Below are 15,517 nucleotides of genomic sequence, written 5' to 3'. Positions count from 1 at the left end.
GGTTTATTATTACAAATAATGAAGAATAATAATAAATATACAAATACATAGATAATGATAATTTTAAGTACATAAAAACAAAAAATGTCCAAAGATAGGAAACTTTTTTTTTTATGTTTTGAGTAATAAATCACATATTCTCTTGATCAAACTTTAAATGTAAAGGGAAGTTTACAATCACTTGTAATTTTTATGTTTCTTTCTAACATTAAGTACAAATAAAGACAGAAACATCTGTCAATCTAAACGTTTAACGGTTTTCCCAATTGATTTATATTTGTATAATATTCGTACTATTTTAATATTAGATTAATGCCCTTCTAGGTTATGTTACAATAGTATAACGGGATATAACGGAAAGAAACAATCTGTCAAAATGCTTCGTAGTTATGAAGGCCTCCGATTTCTTTCGGACAAGCAAATGGTGATATTCGATATTGGTAGCGCATACACAAAGTACGTGCATTTATTTTTACGCAAAAAGAATTCTAATATGTTAATATTTACTAATACATAATTTGGAAATAGATTTGGTTACGCGGGCGAACCTACTCCACGCGGTATAATAAGAACGGAAATTAAGTGTCCAGAAACTAGAGAACTCCGCAGAATTTACGATTACAAAGATACGGAGGATTTGTATCAATTACTCGTCGAATTCCTTCATGCCATATTCTTCAGGTACGGACTATACATTTGACACGTCATTTTTGTTTTATCATATTTATTTTAATGTCTATTTAGTTTAGTTTGTCTAATTAGTATTATATCTTTTGACACAGGCACGTTGTAATAAGTCCAAAGGATGCAAGGATTGTAATTTTAGAATCCTTATTAGCTCCGACACAATTTAGGAACACATTGGTTAAAGTATTATTTAGGCACTTTGAAATCGGATCATTGATGTTATTACCTACTCATTTAGCAACTGTCAGCACCCTGGGTATCAATTCAGCTTTAGTTTTGGACGTTGGATATAAGGAAGCTACATTAATTCCTATTTATGAGGGTGAACCAGTTCTAAAGGCATGGCAGGCTCTTCCTTTGGGTGGTCAAGTTGTACATGAGTCAGTTAAATATTTAATAATTAATATTGTATTAATGTCACTTATTTGATAACATTCATATTTTTGGAGCAGGCGTTTGATGAAATTTCTAAGGAAGATATATCCTAATGTAAATATCACAGAGAAGCATGTAGAAGATATAAAAGTAAGAACGTGTTTTGTTACTACTATGGAAAGATCATCTAAATTAGGAACAGCACATGCTCCTGAGCCTCCTCCAGCAGTTAAATACCCTGGTATTAAAAGTATTAATATACCTGGTGAAGTTAGAGAAAAAGCATTTGAAGTACTATGGGAAAGGGATAATGATAATCTCAGTATACCTACAATGATTCTAGATGCTATTGTTCAGGTATAACTTTAACATATACAAATATTAGAATTTTTTGTTTTCTTCAATCTGGGTTTAAGGAAGTGCATTTTTTATTATAGTGTCCAATAGACATTAGACGAACTTTAGCAGAAAACATACTTTTAATTGGTGGCACAACAATGGCAAAAGGCTTTGCAAGTCGTCTTAAATCTGAGCTTTTAACACTTGTAAAAAGTAATCTTTATTCAGAAAAGTTGAAAATTCGAACATTTATGTTTCATACTGCACCCAGTAAACCAAATTACACAGCATGGCTAGGCGGTGCTATATATGGAACTGTAGATCTGCCACTGAGATGTCTGACAAAAGAGAATTATTTGAAACTTGATAGAGTTCCAGATTGGGTCAGTTTGATAGATAATCAGAGAGACGAATCATCCGTCTGCGAAACCTAATACATTGCCTAAATCAATAAAGTGATATCTTTTTTGTAACAAAAAGACCGTATTTTAATGCTTGTATTTATATATGTATATAAAATGTAACAACTTTATTTATTCCTTATTTCTTACTTATCATATTAACATCTATCAAATCTACAAACATCATTGTATTTAACGATAAAATAAAACGATACAAATTTGAAAATTTAAAATGTATTTTATTCATACAAATTGCGTTACAGAATTTTTGGAATTATGTTGCAGAATTTATAGAGTTGTGAGCAATGTAAGTTTCTCGTTAAGCTGAAGCTGCGTTTTTATCAATTGTGAGAGTGCAACGACCATCAATAAATCCTTCACATTGCTGTTAAACATCTCGTCAAATTGATCGCTCGACATTTTAGGCACTGAATGTACCATGTCAAGAAGAGCACGACCAACCTAAAAAACATAATAATTTATAACAGTTATATGAAAAGAATACTTCAATAATTTATGTTCTATTAAGTACTTGATTGTCTGGTGGTTGCTTTCCAGTTAACACATCATCAACATATGCAAGTACTTGTTCCAACATGGATGAAAGTTTAGCACTAGCTTCTGCTATTTGAGAGAGATCCATCATTGGTTCTATGCCTCCTCCTGTTTTTACACCAGTTATTTGTGCATGTGCTGGTAATTGAGTTTTAGAACAGAGCTGTAGCCCAACAATTTCTGGCTCATAACACGTAATCTGTAAAAATAAATATAGTCAATGTTTAACAATCATATAATACTTGTTTTGTGTTATCCATATTATACAAAATATAACATACTTGTACTTTAACTGGTGTGAACATAGAACCTTGTTTCCCATTAGGTACTCCTAATGGAACACAGACATAAGCTTTGATTCCCATTCTAGTAGTGTTTGCTAATGTTGTATCGACAGTTAAATGAACGGGATTATTGCATTCACGAACATAGTATTCATGGATAACAGAAGAATGGGTAGTAACCTGTAAAAATTGTTTCAATAAAGTATTATCGTTTTTATTGAAGAATACATATTATTTTTAGTGAAAATTACCTCGTTTCCAGTTGCCCACCATCCGACAATATTTTCCTGAGCATTAACCCTATGATTCAATTCGTACAGATCGATTCCATATGTTAAATCAGCTTCAACTTGACTTTCAGATTCTTTGTGTGGTACACAAAAACAGTTTGTAACTTCAACCATACCTTTCTCCGCGGTACCTACGCATATTAATTTATAAAAAACATTTTTTGTAAAACTTAGAAACTGTCAGATCTCGCAACCTTACATCATAACCGGGATTTTACATTTATATAAATACAAAATGAAAAATTACCTAACAGTGTACCGATAACACGGTGGGATTCCGCTTTTCGACGTTCATAAGCATCAACAATTTGAAATAAAACAACAGGATGAACTTTCACAGTCAGGTTAAGCGCCATGTTTCGCACTTCTATATACCTGTACCAGTACTATATATCACATATGACAAAAAGCTTGGCCACGTTATTTTTTCTAGCTTAAAATAACATTAATATAGAGAGGAATATGCAATTGTTAATTCTTTATCCAATCACCTAATCATTAAACTATCTCACTAAAAAGAGAAAGAAAAGAATGAAATGTAAAATTTTGTACTTATTTTTACTCAAAATAGAGGGTGCTTTTTATTTCAATATTGCATAAATTATAAAAATTTTAGTCGAACTGATATGTGGTACGTTGACGTCGTAAAAAAGAACATACTTCTAAATCAACATGCAGCACTTTCATGACAATTATAGAAATTGTATATTTAATCTGGTAGGCGTGATTTCGATGCAAGATGCTCTTACTAGTCAAAGATAATAAGTGGTACAGTACTCGGTGGTACGATTAGAACTCATTTAGTGTTAGTGAAGAGAAAAAAAAGGAGAAGAAAAGTACACTGTATATTTAGAAAAATAGTACGCAACGTGATCGCGAGTCGTGCAATGCCATTAAAATTTACGTAAATGGAATGCGTTGCTGTCATGTAGTACGTACAATGACGTATAGACGTCAAGAGAATACAAAGTACTTATTTTTTTTTCACTATTATCATGGGTTCCAGATTGAGGTAAGTACATTCTTTATTTTTAACTATTCCCAAAAGACATTGTTTTAGACGGATGTTTTAAACGTTCAATTTTTCTTCTTGATAGTTTTATTATACCATTGAACTGCTCCTTCAATAATGATACATAAAATAAGTGAAAGTACCTCCTGTTTGAAATATATTACCCAAATGTGTTTCTCAATCAATGTTCTATGTATCACGATCAACAGATTGAGTTTATGCACTGAGAATTGTAATTACAACAATATATTGATATTTTTAGGGACAATGTGCAACATCTTTTTGAATGTTTCTGCGAGGTAGCTGCACCATTGGGAGAAAAACCACCTTGGATACTGCAAAAGTATCCAACTTCTTTTTTAGATGAGGAAATACTTAAATCTGTCCCTAAATTTGCCTATCCATGTGAGATTGAAAAGTAAGTTTTTAAAGCTGTTTAAAGTAAATATATGTTGTTAGTATAATGTAATATTATAATATTTGCATTTTGTTTCCAGTTTGATGGTACAACATTTTTCATTTGTACTCACTAGTATAGATTCAAAATGGACATTTGGATTTTGCAGACACGATCCTAAGACAGATACAGCATTAGTAATTTTAAGTGTCCTACCATGGCATGAAATATTTTACAAGTTAGTATTCTAACTACTTATAGCTTATGATGATAAATATTTATGTAACATATAATAAATATATATAATATGTAATTAAATATGTAATTTATTGTTTGTGAGCAGGCTTTTAAATAATATTGCAACTTTAATGAGCAATGGCACTGGAGAAGATCTTTGGAAATTTCTTGAAACTGTATATAAAAGTCCAGTACCCATCCCTGGTAGTTCTATCTCTATTCCTGTACCAAATTCTAAAGTGGTAAATTATTTAATAGATTTATATCTGAAATATATTATTATATATTGCATACTATCCATTTTTATTAATAATTTTTAGAATTTCGTTTGCCAAAGTCCAAAACAATTTCAATTACCAAGTATACCTGAAAATGTAAGTAAGAGAAGTTAGCTTTAATGTTTAGGGGAATTATTTAACTAGTTAACTGCATTCGACATGTATACCCTTCATCCCAAAACCCTTCTTATAAATTGAGTTGATTATTTTCTCCAATGCATCAGCCATTTCCCAAATTGTTTTGAGTACTTCACTGCGTATATCGGCTATTCCTTGAATTGTTTTGTGTACTTGTACTCCGTGAGGAGTCACGTTACTGGTGCTACACCTATGAAGTGCCACTTTGTGTGGTACCTTGCTTTGAAAAATACCACACCGATTGAATTTCATAAATTTTTTCCTTAATTTTTCTTGTTAATGAATTTTATTATTTTTTGGCAATTTTTAAGATTTTAATAACAATACCTTTTTTAACAATGAATTGTTAACTTTCATCGAGTAAAAATGTAATCCTTTCTCATTTTGCTTTTCTTTTTTCGTAAAATTTATAATAGCAGCATTTGTTCTGCGTTCAACGTGTATATTCGTGTAATACTTGCTTGATTTTAATTACACACTCTGTAAGAGATTTTTAAAACTAAACTCTGCAGTTAACTGGTTAAATAGAGAATTGCATATGTGACAACTTCTTGATTTTAGAGAAACTTGACCGAATATTATAGTGCTGTCGATGCCCACAATATGATGATTATATTTGCTTCCATGTTATACGAGCGTCGAATTATTTTCACTTCAAAACGTCTTTCAAGATTAAGCGCTTGCGTTCAAGCATGTAACGCCTTAATTTATCCTATGATTTGGCAACATATATATATTCCAGTTTTACCATTGTCTTTAATTGATTATTTATTGGCGCCGATGCCGTTTTTGATCGGCGTACCCACCCCAACGCTTCAGGTATTTGCATAATCTCTATTAATTATAAAAATAAATGATTTACATGTTTATTCTTCAATGTTTTTCATGATATTCTTTAGAGAGTACGTAAAAGTGATCTAGGAGAAGTAGTTATATTGGACGCCGACATTAACACCGTAGAGTCCCCGTTTCAAGATTTGGAATCTTTGCCTCAGGATGTAGTTCGTATAAAAAAATGACTTTACTCGTGGAATAAGAAAGTTATTCTTAAGAATTGAAACACATCTTAAATAATAAAATAAAGAGTTTCTTTGTCCCAGGTGACAAACTTGAAAAAGGCATTACGTAATAGATCTGCCCTACTCGGAGATGGTGTGTCAAGGGCATTTTTACGAGCGTTAGTACAATTAACAGCTGGCTATAGGGACGCATTAACGTTAGAGCAAGGGCAGAGTATTACGTTCAATCAGAATGCATTTGTGGAGAGCAGACCATCGTCGATGCAACCTTTTTTAAGAAAAATGTTGGAACTACAAATATTTCAACAAGTATAAATGGATATCTTTTTTCTTTGATTATCAAAAAAATTTTGAATAAAACATATAAATTTAGTAATGATAATAATTTTAGTTTATAGAAGAAAGACTGAATATGCTTAATTCGGGACTTGGCTTTTCTGATGAATTTGAAATGGAGGCCTGCAGCTATTCTGCTAAATCTGGTAGCAAATTTATGCAGCAATATCGAGAATGGACTTACGCTATGCGAAAGGAAAGTTCTGCATTTTTCCGCAGTGTGAAAGACAAGGTGTGTTACTTTCATTCATTTTTCTTTTAAGACATTGCGGAGATTAGCTATCAAATTAAAATACGTGAGATCAAATCATATTTTGTGTTCTTGATTGCCTTCAATTCCAGGCCAATCCAGCTGTAAAATATGCAGTTAAATCAGTAAGTTTAGTGTAAAAATTAAATTAGTTTCTTTGATTATGTATTCTTTCATTAATTATACTAATCACTGTTTCTTTCACTGTGTGTGTGTGTGTGTGTGTGTAAAAATAACTGCTAACAAAAGCGGTGCAATAAAAATAATCACAATGGCTCTAATATTATACTATTTATCAACTAAATTAATTTCTGTAAAAGTTCTATTAAGTTTTCTTTACATTTTACAGTTACTATTAACAAAAATTATATTTGCAGGTAAAAGACAAAGGGAAGGATATGAAAACAGCATATAAGGGATTAAAGTGGAAAGGTATGACAAAATTTTACAAACTTCCTTACTTACTAGATGATATATCAATTAATTCTATACCTATTCCCAGGACGATCAAATAGAAACGATGCTAGTATGAGATTCCATCAACCAAGATCAGCGCCTAGTTCACCTACGTCAGATAGAAGGCCTATCGATTTTACATCTCCACCAAAATCACCAAATGGTTTTACAGCTACTACTAGTTATAGAAAAGATCTTCGAATACGTAACAGTAATTTCACCGATCCAAGGTTTATTTCTATATTTCATGTGTTTCTGCTTTGTAATATCAATATTTATTATTTATTGCAAAACCCAATATGCATTGTTTAAATTACAGTAGGAAACAGTATTCGCCACTAAGTCCTAGTTCTCCAGAAGAATCCGATTTTCCACCAGAGAGAGTGAATATTGATCTGATGCAAGAACTCCGTCATGTGATATTTCCCAATACACCTCCCGTTGATAGAACGGTGAGTATATTTTTAGTTTCCATTAGCTATGTATAAATGTATAGAAATTTCTAATAAGCAGTTTGCGAATATTTCAATGATCAAGGTAACACTAGTTCATATGAAGCATTTAACTTCAGTGGTGTAAAAATGTTCTCGTTTGTAATTTTAATGTATCGCAAAACGTTGCTTACTGTAATGTATATCTGTATGCAATCAACATCAATAGTATGATAATGATCGTGATTCATTATCATCCTTGATAGAATTAATCAGGGTGATAATAATGATTTACATGTAATTACATATTCATATGTAAATCATGCATGTATGATTTCTAGATATCTTAATATGTATTATATAAAATAATACAACATGTAGATTTCTATTATATTAAAATGTTACGAGAAAAATTATTATTTAGCATAATCAAAAAAAAAAAATAGTTTTGAAGTATTATCTAAGTGTGCATGTGAAATAAAGAATGTATGGCAATATCAAATAGCATATATGTACTATTCATATATAGAGAATCGTATTAAACACTTTTTTATTCATTCTTTATAATAAGAATGTTTCGTGCATCACTTTCAGTTGAAACCAGTGCGCAGTTTAGACAGCTTGAGACCTGCATGGAGTGGGCATATACGGCACGGCCCTCCACCTAGTACAATTGTCACAAACCAAACTGTTACTCCTTCCACAAAAACTACATCCTGTACTCCACATTCCACCACTTTGATTAGTCCAGTTGATGAATCAAATATTTTGCTAAATACCAATGATATGTCAAATTCTCAAATTAGTGCAAATAATAGCACGTTTCCATTTGATGCTATGGGATCGAAACCAAATAAAACGCGAGAAGAAGCCGATAAATCATTACTTCTTCCCGCTTTACAGAGATGTAATGATAATGTTCAAACGAGTAACATTTCACATAAGATTCATACAACTGAATTTATGAAATATAATACTTCATTATATTCTCGAAAAGCTGATATAGAACAACGTAAAAATGATTTTGAAAATTCGACAAAAAACTCTACGTTTTATACCGACAATATTTTCCCAAATCATGATTCTGATCTTTATCCGAAAGAAAATGATCCTTTTGATACTAGTAAAGTGTTTATGCCTTCCTATTTGCAACCACCCATCTTTCAAGCTACAAATGCATCGTTGTCTGTTAATTGTCACGTTCCATCCCATGCATACAATAGTACATCTTGTTCTGCATATTCAAAGGTAAACATCATCATTCATTATTTGTTTTGTGAATCTATAGTCACTTTTTCACAATCATTATACAGGCATTTTAACATATATTGTGCATTTATCGTTCCCTGTATGAAGAAATCCTCTGTTTTGCTAAAAAGGTTTAGCTTTTTTCTTTTATAATATGTGCTATAATATTTCTCTAAGAATAAGCCGATATTTTTATTTTTAACAAAACATTTCTGTTATTGTTCATAGGAATCTCCTGAAGTGCCAGATTTGATTAGATTAGATTCGACAACGAGCAACGATGACTTCGACCCATTGCTTTCTAAATCATCAGAATTCGCGAGTTCTAAACAAATGACTCAATCATTGCATATACCTGAAATGGGCGAAGGTCTTAGCAACCCGTTGTATCCTTATTTCCAACCATTGCACAAAAGTAACGATAAGCCACAAAAATCTTCCGATAATACCGGCGATTTGGATCTGTTGCAAGCCTACGGTTTGGATTTTAATAAATTTAGTATAAGTAATGGTGATTCACCATCGAGAAATTCTACAATATGCAACTCATCCGAAAGCAGTATTAATATCGATAGTCCGTTCAGCTTAGGGCCTGCCATTAAGTCACAAAATAATTGGACAAAATTTGAATAGGTAATAAATTCAATTACTATTCACATATCACAATTGTATATATAATGTTAATACTGTTTTCTTGTTTTGTTATTCATGTAAACATAAATATCATCGAACGCCTACAAGAACATAGTTGTGAATAGGAGTTTTACAGTAAAATGATAATAGAGTTCAATGAATTATAATTCTCTAGCCAGTAGATAAAACGGAATACAATTTGGATTTGGCTTTGTAGCACAAATGTAATACTATATCCTTATACATTTTTTATATTGAAAACTGACAGAATAAGATTTACAATATTCTCGAATTTGATTTTGCGCAATTTCTAAGTCATTAGTTTTCCAGATTTAACTATAAATTTAGCTATGAAATTTGTTTCAATCGATATGTTTAATTGAAATATGAAATGCAGCTACAACTTGAAGTATTATTTAATATTATTGAGATGAATTCTTACGATATTTATGTATATTAATGTTATAGCAATTACGTTGTAAAATTATAGTAAGATGACAGATAATACTGATAGAGTAATGCATATAATTCATATCATTTCATTAAATTTTCTTTAGCTTAATCGTTTTCATAAATTAGTTGCATTTGTTCATGACTGATAATTATAAATCTACTAAGAATAATCGATCGGAACAAATTAAGTACCTTTATTGAAATTAATAGCTCACCCTTGTTAGATTTTAAATATACAAAATTTCATAGTTATTGCATTTATTGGCAATGCTTTATAATAAATCAATATGAAAAGCAATTTCTTTTGTAATGCTAGAATTATTCACGCTTCCTACATCGTTAATTTTATTTTATAAAATACTAATTTAAAAAATTGCTAATTGATCTTCTAAATAAGTCTATCTTTTTGATCTCTAGATGCTACTTTAATTTACAAAAGTATTTATCGATAAATAAAAATAACAGACGTTTGATAAAATATAATTTAATAAATAAGAAAGTAATGTGATAGTGAAATTATGACACCTAAATAATTTAAGTGTTACATTGCACGTAGCGCTGATAACGCATCAGTGATTCGTCGCAATTCTCCTTCATTATTTTTCAGCTTTTCTTTGTTATTATTTTGTACATCGAATGGTACTTTAACGTTATAATCAGGAACTTCCATAGCTTGTTTGGTTTTACGAATAGTATCTATTAATTGCTCCTCCTTCTTGCTAAGTTTCTCTAGTTCTTTCTTTGGATCAATTAAACCCTTGAACACGTACAAATTTTATAATTAAACCCAACTGCTATATATTAACATTAGCTTTTTAATTTATCTTAGTAATAATAATTATTTTTACCTTCAATAGTAGATGTACTTGAACTTTATCTGTGACAGTAATGATAGCACATCCTGTTGGTGGTTCCTCCATATTAAGTTTAGAATAAGCAAGGGTTTCTATCAATAATCTATATTCCAGAAGCTTTTCTTTCAAGTTATTACTACTACATACAAGAAATGCTTCAGTCTTTATTTTGTTCGGTAAGTTATACGTTGCACGCGCTGATCGAATATTCTTTATTACTTTGTTGGCAAAATCAACGTCTTTCTCTATTTCTTCGTTTCTCCAATCACACTATAAATCGATCATACAATCATATACTTTTATGTATACAGAAGTTGTGACAAATGAAACAAAAAATATGCTAATACCTCTGATACTTCTGGATATGGACTAACGCAAACACTGGGATAAAGCTGCTTCTTGCGAGGTAAACGTTGATAAAGTTCTTCCGTTATAAATGGCATGAAGGGACTTAACAACCTCAATCCTACATCTAGCGTCTTAAATAAGACTCTTCTTGCTGCATACTGTCTCTTGTTATTATTACCTTGAAAGACTGGTTTCAAATACTCCTAAATAGTAATACATACTAATAATATAATAATTGTATAAGAAAATTATGAATTAAGAAACTTAAATATATAATTATATACAAACCAAGTAAACATCACATAAATCATACAACCAAAGATTATAGCAGGCAGTAGTGGCAGTTGGAAAATCATATTGTGCCATTGCTTCGTCACAGATTTTTACTGCACAACTTACACGAGAGAGCATCCAAGAGTCTATATTTGTTTCACAATGTAGCTAATGATACAAAAATCGATATTTTTATCTAAGTGTATTGATTTTTTATACTGATTTATTGGAATATTATTTACCTGTTTCCTACTGTTATTGTGATCGTGTATTTTACAACCACACTGAGGTAATATTTTACCTTCTTCAACACGAAACATAGATCGTTCTTGTTCACTGTAAGATGCCACATGTTTATACCAACGATGTAAATGAGGATAGTTTCTTAAATCAGTACCCAATCTGGTAAAATATTGGTGAACTTTTGTGTCAATTTGTGAAGGGTTATATCCATCTAAATAAGGATAGTCTGCCAAGTAATTATTTAACGCATCTTGCACGCAGTTTTCTTTTAAAGTGTTTTGATACCAATCATTATCACCTATCATATTATCATTGCGGACATCATTAATTGTCTACAATAAAGAAAATGGTAACAATTTTGAAAACCTTCTATGATTAAGAATGTTAAAATTAAGTTTTACCGATTGAACGTCTTCATCATAATCGAAATTAGAGTCTAGGTACATGAGAGAGAATTTCGTCGCATTCCATATTTTATTACAGAAAAATCGATATCCTTGTACGCGAAGAATATCAAGATTAATATCGCGACCTTGCATGGTGTAAGCGCAAAGTGCAAACCTTAAAGCATCGGTCCCACACTCAGGAATTCCTTGTGGATAGTCACGTTTTTGTCCCTCTATAGCATATTTAAGTTCTTTTGGATCCAAATTTGAATCCATCAGTTGTTTATGAAGATTCTAAATGAAAGTAATTAGCTAACAAATAACCTCGCCAAAGTGAAAAAAGAAATGGCAGATAAAATGTATACCTCCAATGATATCCCATTAATCACATCCATAGGATCTATAACATTTCCCAACGATTTGCTCATTTTCCTTCCATGAGCATCTCGTACCATAGCATGCAAATATACTTCTCTGTAAAAGCATTCTTTTAGATGTATGATTATGAAAAATTAAATATAAGAATAAAAATATGTACCTAAACGGTAATTTCCCTAATAACTTTTGACCCAAAAAGACCATCCTGGCTACCCAGAAAAATAAGATATCATGTCCAGTTTCTAGTAATGTACCAGGATAAAATGCTTCAAGTTCTTCTGTCTAAAGTATAATTATTTTATTTTAATATTAAACAATGAAACTAACTAGTACATAAGTAAGTTAATGAAAGAAATAATTTGTATGTATACCTTATCTGGCCATCCAAATATCGAGAATGGAAAGAGACCTGAAGAGAACCATGTATCCAGTACGTCAGGATCTTGCTCAATAATAATATTATCTACATTTGTACCTAACTGCTTTGCAGCTTTTTCCTTAGCTTCATTTTCTGAATGTGCACTCACCCAATAATCATCTAACTAAAGAATATGAATTTGTATGATAAGTGCAAAGAAACTTAATTTGATATTTTAATTACCTTTATGTTTTCGGGTATATTAATTATTTTGACACAATAAGCAGGAATACGATGACCCCACCATAATGATATTGACGAAAGATATACACCAATCTCTTATATTTTCCATCCAATGATACCAAATTTTCTTGTACTGATCAGGAATAATTTTTAGTTCACCGGATTTCACTGCATCCATTGCTTTTGCAGCCATTTCACTACATTTTACGTACCTAATAATAAAAACGATAAATGTAATTTATTCTATTATGTGTTTTAATGATTATAAATGTGTAACTATTAAACTACCATTGAGGCTTCATCAAAGGTTCAACAACGTCTTTAGATCTACTACATATTGGCACTACCATAGGATTGTCCTTGATTTCAATGAACAAATTTCTTGCAGTTAATTCTTTTATTATAGCTGTTCTGGCATGGAATCGTTTCATTCCCTGAACAAACAAAACATGTTAAAGATGTCAATTCATTTTTAAATCAAAAAATAAAACATGATGTATAATATACTGTAAATTGTCCATAATCTCCAATAATATTTCCATTATCGTCGAAGATAGTAATAAATGGTAAATTATATCTCTTTCCCACTTCATAATCATTAGGATCATGAGCTGGTGTAATCTTTACAGCACCTGTAAAAAAAGAATTTTAAATTAACATTGCTTTAGTAAGATTTCTTATTAGATTAGTAGTACTGACCTGTTCCAAATTCCATTTCAACAAATTCATCAGGTATAATTGGTAACTTTCTGTCACAAAATGGATGTTGTACATATTTTCCAATTAAATGAGCATATCTAGTATCTTTTGGATGAACAGCAACAGCTGTATCCCCAAGCATCGTTTCAATACGGGTGGTAGCTACTATTATTTTCTCTTCAGAACCTATCACTTTATAGGCGAATAATACTAAAACTCCAAATTCTATTTTTTCTTGATATCCAGGAATTGAAAGCAATGTCCGACCAGTTAATTCAAGTTTATCAACCTACATAAAGTAAATGTTAAATTCAGAAAAAAACAATCGTAAAGTTAATGGTCATTTGCTATTTGGTCAAAGATATTTACTTCTATATCGGATATAGCGCTTTTTAATGTGCATGACCAATTGACTAATCTATTGCTTCTATAAATTACACCTTCATCGTGCAACCTTATAAATGCTTCTGTAACAGCATAACATAATTTTGGATCCATAGTAAAACAAACCCTGTCCCAATCAAATGATCCTCCCAGTTTCTTCAACTGCAAGTAAATTCTGTTTCCTTTTCTAAAATGTATAATATATATAGATGTGCCATATATTTACATTATACGTAATCTATTTAAACATACTCTTCTTTCCATTTCCAAACTTTTTCTATGAAATTTTCTCTTCCTATATCATGACGTGTCTTCTTTTCCTCTCTCCAAAGTTTCTTTTCAACCACCACTTGAGTAGCAATACCTGCATGATCGCAACCTGGATTCCACAGTGTTGTACGTCCTTTCATACGATTCCTTGTAAATTAGAAAAAATTTTTGCACAAGATTATTATCTACAAATGATTACATTACAATACTTGAGCAAAACAAGTTATATTGCATTACATTTCCACGCAATCAACTACATATTTCTATACAGTTTATACTATAGTTCAGGTATTATTTTACCATCTTGTAATAGCATCTTCTACAGCATTAGTTAAAGCATGTCCAAGATGAAGAAATCCAGTTACATTAGGAGGAGGTATCACCATGACAAACTTTCCTTTAGGATTTAATTGCAATATATTTTTTCTCTGCATATAAAAATTATAAAATGAGACAAAGAAAGCAAGCTCTGGACTGATTCTTTATTAAAATATGTTTCTGTTACATACACCATATTCTGGCTTAAAGAAACCTTCCTTTTCCCACCATGCATACCATGCAGCTTCAACATATTTTGGACTGTATGCATCAGGCATCGCACATGTAGTATCTTTCTTATCTCCCAAAGGTGTATTTACCATGTATATAGCTGATTCTTTGCATTCCTTTTTCTTTTCAATTTTCTGAAAAGTAAAAACATTTTGAAAATTAAAAACAGAAACAAAACTTTTTTGTTAACGAAAAGGTTACGAATTGCGTAACAAAAAAAAGAAGGCCATATGGATAATATGAAACTTAATAATTGAAAATAGGTGAAGGTAAAAGATTTTAATAATCTTACTTCGTTCTTTTCTTTTACTTTTGGAGCTTTGTCACTTTCTTTCTTTTCCTGTTTCTGTTTGAACTTCTCTAATTTTGCCTGTTTTTTCGCCTCCTTCTGTAATTGTTTCGCACTCTTCTGCGGGGTTTCAGTTTCCCCGTTTATTTCCTCAGTTTTCATATCAACCATCCTGCCAATTTTAATTTACGTTCTTTCTGAACATTCAATTACTGTAACATGAATCGACTGACGACACACTTTCAAAAATTGTAACATCAACCACGCACTTTCTCCACACTACCTATTAACAGGAGACTGCAGCCAATTCATTGTTGTAACCACATACCGCACGTACGTACCCAACAAAGTACGTGTATTTATTCATACTTATTCTGTTGCATTTCTTTCGATAAACACAAGGTGGCACGGAGATAAAAATTAA

The 15,517-nt window shown here is 31.1% G+C and overlaps 4 protein-coding genes across 6 annotated transcripts; 2 read left to right on the top strand and 2 right to left on the bottom strand.

The window, feature by feature from the left end:
• Positions 1–303: 303 nt before the first annotated feature.
• LOC117210667 (actin-related protein 10) lies at positions 304–2,028 on the top strand. The gene is made up of 5 exons (XM_033453898.1): positions 304–456; positions 529–681; positions 783–1,067; positions 1,140–1,419; positions 1,500–2,028. The coding sequence occupies exons 1-5, from the start codon at positions 377–379 to the stop codon at positions 1,833–1,835; spliced, it is 1,134 nt and encodes a 377-aa protein (XP_033309789.1). The 5' UTR covers positions 304–376; the 3' UTR covers positions 1,836–2,028.
• LOC117210672 (eukaryotic translation initiation factor 3 subunit F) lies at positions 2,021–3,388 on the bottom strand. Its single transcript, XM_033453911.1, has 5 exons — positions 3,179–3,388; positions 2,893–3,062; positions 2,639–2,821; positions 2,335–2,556; positions 2,021–2,264 (listed from the first exon to the last, which is right to left on the bottom strand). Exons 1-5 carry the CDS (start codon positions 3,285–3,287, stop codon positions 2,091–2,093), a joined length of 858 nt encoding a protein of 285 aa, XP_033309802.1. The 5' UTR covers positions 3,288–3,388; the 3' UTR covers positions 2,021–2,090.
• A 203-nt stretch (positions 3,389–3,591) lies between these two features.
• On the top strand, positions 3,592–9,661 carry LOC117210651 (DENN domain-containing protein 1B). 3 transcript variants are annotated; one of them, XM_033453866.1, is made up of 15 exons: positions 3,912–3,943; positions 4,206–4,361; positions 4,441–4,578; positions 4,684–4,819; positions 4,898–4,951; positions 5,555–5,812; positions 5,893–5,994; positions 6,094–6,321; positions 6,404–6,580; positions 6,691–6,723; positions 6,976–7,030; positions 7,101–7,284; positions 7,374–7,506; positions 8,080–8,733; positions 8,962–9,661. In XM_033453866.1, exons 1-15 carry the CDS (start codon positions 3,927–3,929, stop codon positions 9,364–9,366), a joined length of 2,730 nt encoding a protein of 909 aa, XP_033309757.1. In that variant the 5' UTR covers positions 3,912–3,926; the 3' UTR covers positions 9,367–9,661. The 3 variants fall into 3 exon arrangements, with proteins under 3 accessions (XP_033309765.1, XP_033309757.1, XP_033309775.1); XM_033453874.1 differs by lacking the exon at positions 6,691–6,723 and having other exon boundaries at positions 3,592–3,943; XM_033453884.1 differs by lacking the exon at positions 8,080–8,733 and having other exon boundaries at positions 3,927–3,943.
• Positions 9,662–9,991: 330 nt separating this feature from the next.
• LOC117210643 (valine--tRNA ligase-like) lies at positions 9,992–15,466 on the bottom strand. The gene is given in 20 exon segments (XM_033453858.1): positions 9,992–10,576; positions 10,668–10,943; positions 11,021–11,224; positions 11,310–11,462; positions 11,537–11,869; positions 11,939–12,217; positions 12,289–12,397; positions 12,462–12,583; positions 12,673–12,843; positions 12,903–12,983; positions 12,985–13,114; positions 13,191–13,336; positions 13,410–13,534; positions 13,602–13,890; positions 13,971–14,172; positions 14,238–14,402; positions 14,556–14,683; positions 14,765–14,938; positions 15,097–15,265; positions 15,377–15,466. Coding segments are annotated over 20 exon segments (3,501 nt in total). The 5' UTR covers positions 15,406–15,466; the 3' UTR covers positions 9,992–10,360.
• Between the last annotated feature and the right edge of the window lie 51 nt (positions 15,467–15,517).

Source organism: Bombus bifarius, unplaced genomic scaffold, assembly GCF_011952205.1.
Source record: "Bombus bifarius isolate JDL3187 unplaced genomic scaffold, Bbif_JDL3187 scf7180000007970, whole genome shotgun sequence".
In the NCBI taxonomy this organism is placed as follows: domain Eukaryota; kingdom Metazoa; phylum Arthropoda; class Insecta; order Hymenoptera; family Apidae; genus Bombus; species Bombus bifarius.
The sequence above is the reverse complement of the archived record's forward strand: the minus strand, read 5'-3'. Positions and strand labels throughout refer to the sequence as shown.

What these genes read in the sequence shown, in the direction of transcription:
- LOC117210667 (XM_033453898.1), top strand. Translation starts at nt 377, where the DNA reads ATGCTTCGTAGTTATGAAGGCCTCCGATTTCTTTCGGACAAGCAAATG. An exon ending in ATTGGTAGCGCATACACAAA is followed by an intron (nt 457 to 528) that starts GTACGTGCATTT and finishes ATTTGGAAATAG; the next exon opens with ATTTGGTTACGCGGGCGAAC. An exon ending in GGTGGTCAAGTTGTACATGA is followed by an intron (nt 1,068 to 1,139) that starts GTCAGTTAAATA and finishes TTTTTGGAGCAG; the next exon opens with GCGTTTGATGAAATTTCTAA.
- LOC117210672 (XM_033453911.1), bottom strand. Translation starts at nt 3,287, where the DNA reads ATGGCGCTTAACCTGACTGTGAAAGTTCATCCTGTTGTTTTATTTCAA. An exon ending in TGTTATCGGTACACTGTTAG is followed by an intron (nt 3,063 to 3,178) that starts GTAATTTTTCAT and finishes TAATATGCGTAG; the next exon opens with GTACCGCGGAGAAAGGTATG. An exon ending in AGCAACCACCAGACAATCAA is followed by an intron (nt 2,265 to 2,334) that starts GTACTTAATAGA and finishes TATGTTTTTTAG; the next exon opens with GTTGGTCGTGCTCTTCTTGA.
- LOC117210651 (XM_033453866.1), top strand. An exon ending in TAAGGGATTAAAGTGGAAAG is followed by an intron (nt 7,031 to 7,100) that starts GTATGACAAAAT and finishes ACCTATTCCCAG; the next exon opens with GACGATCAAATAGAAACGAT. An exon ending in CACCTCCCGTTGATAGAACG is followed by an intron (nt 7,507 to 8,079) that starts GTGAGTATATTT and finishes CATCACTTTCAG; the next exon opens with TTGAAACCAGTGCGCAGTTT.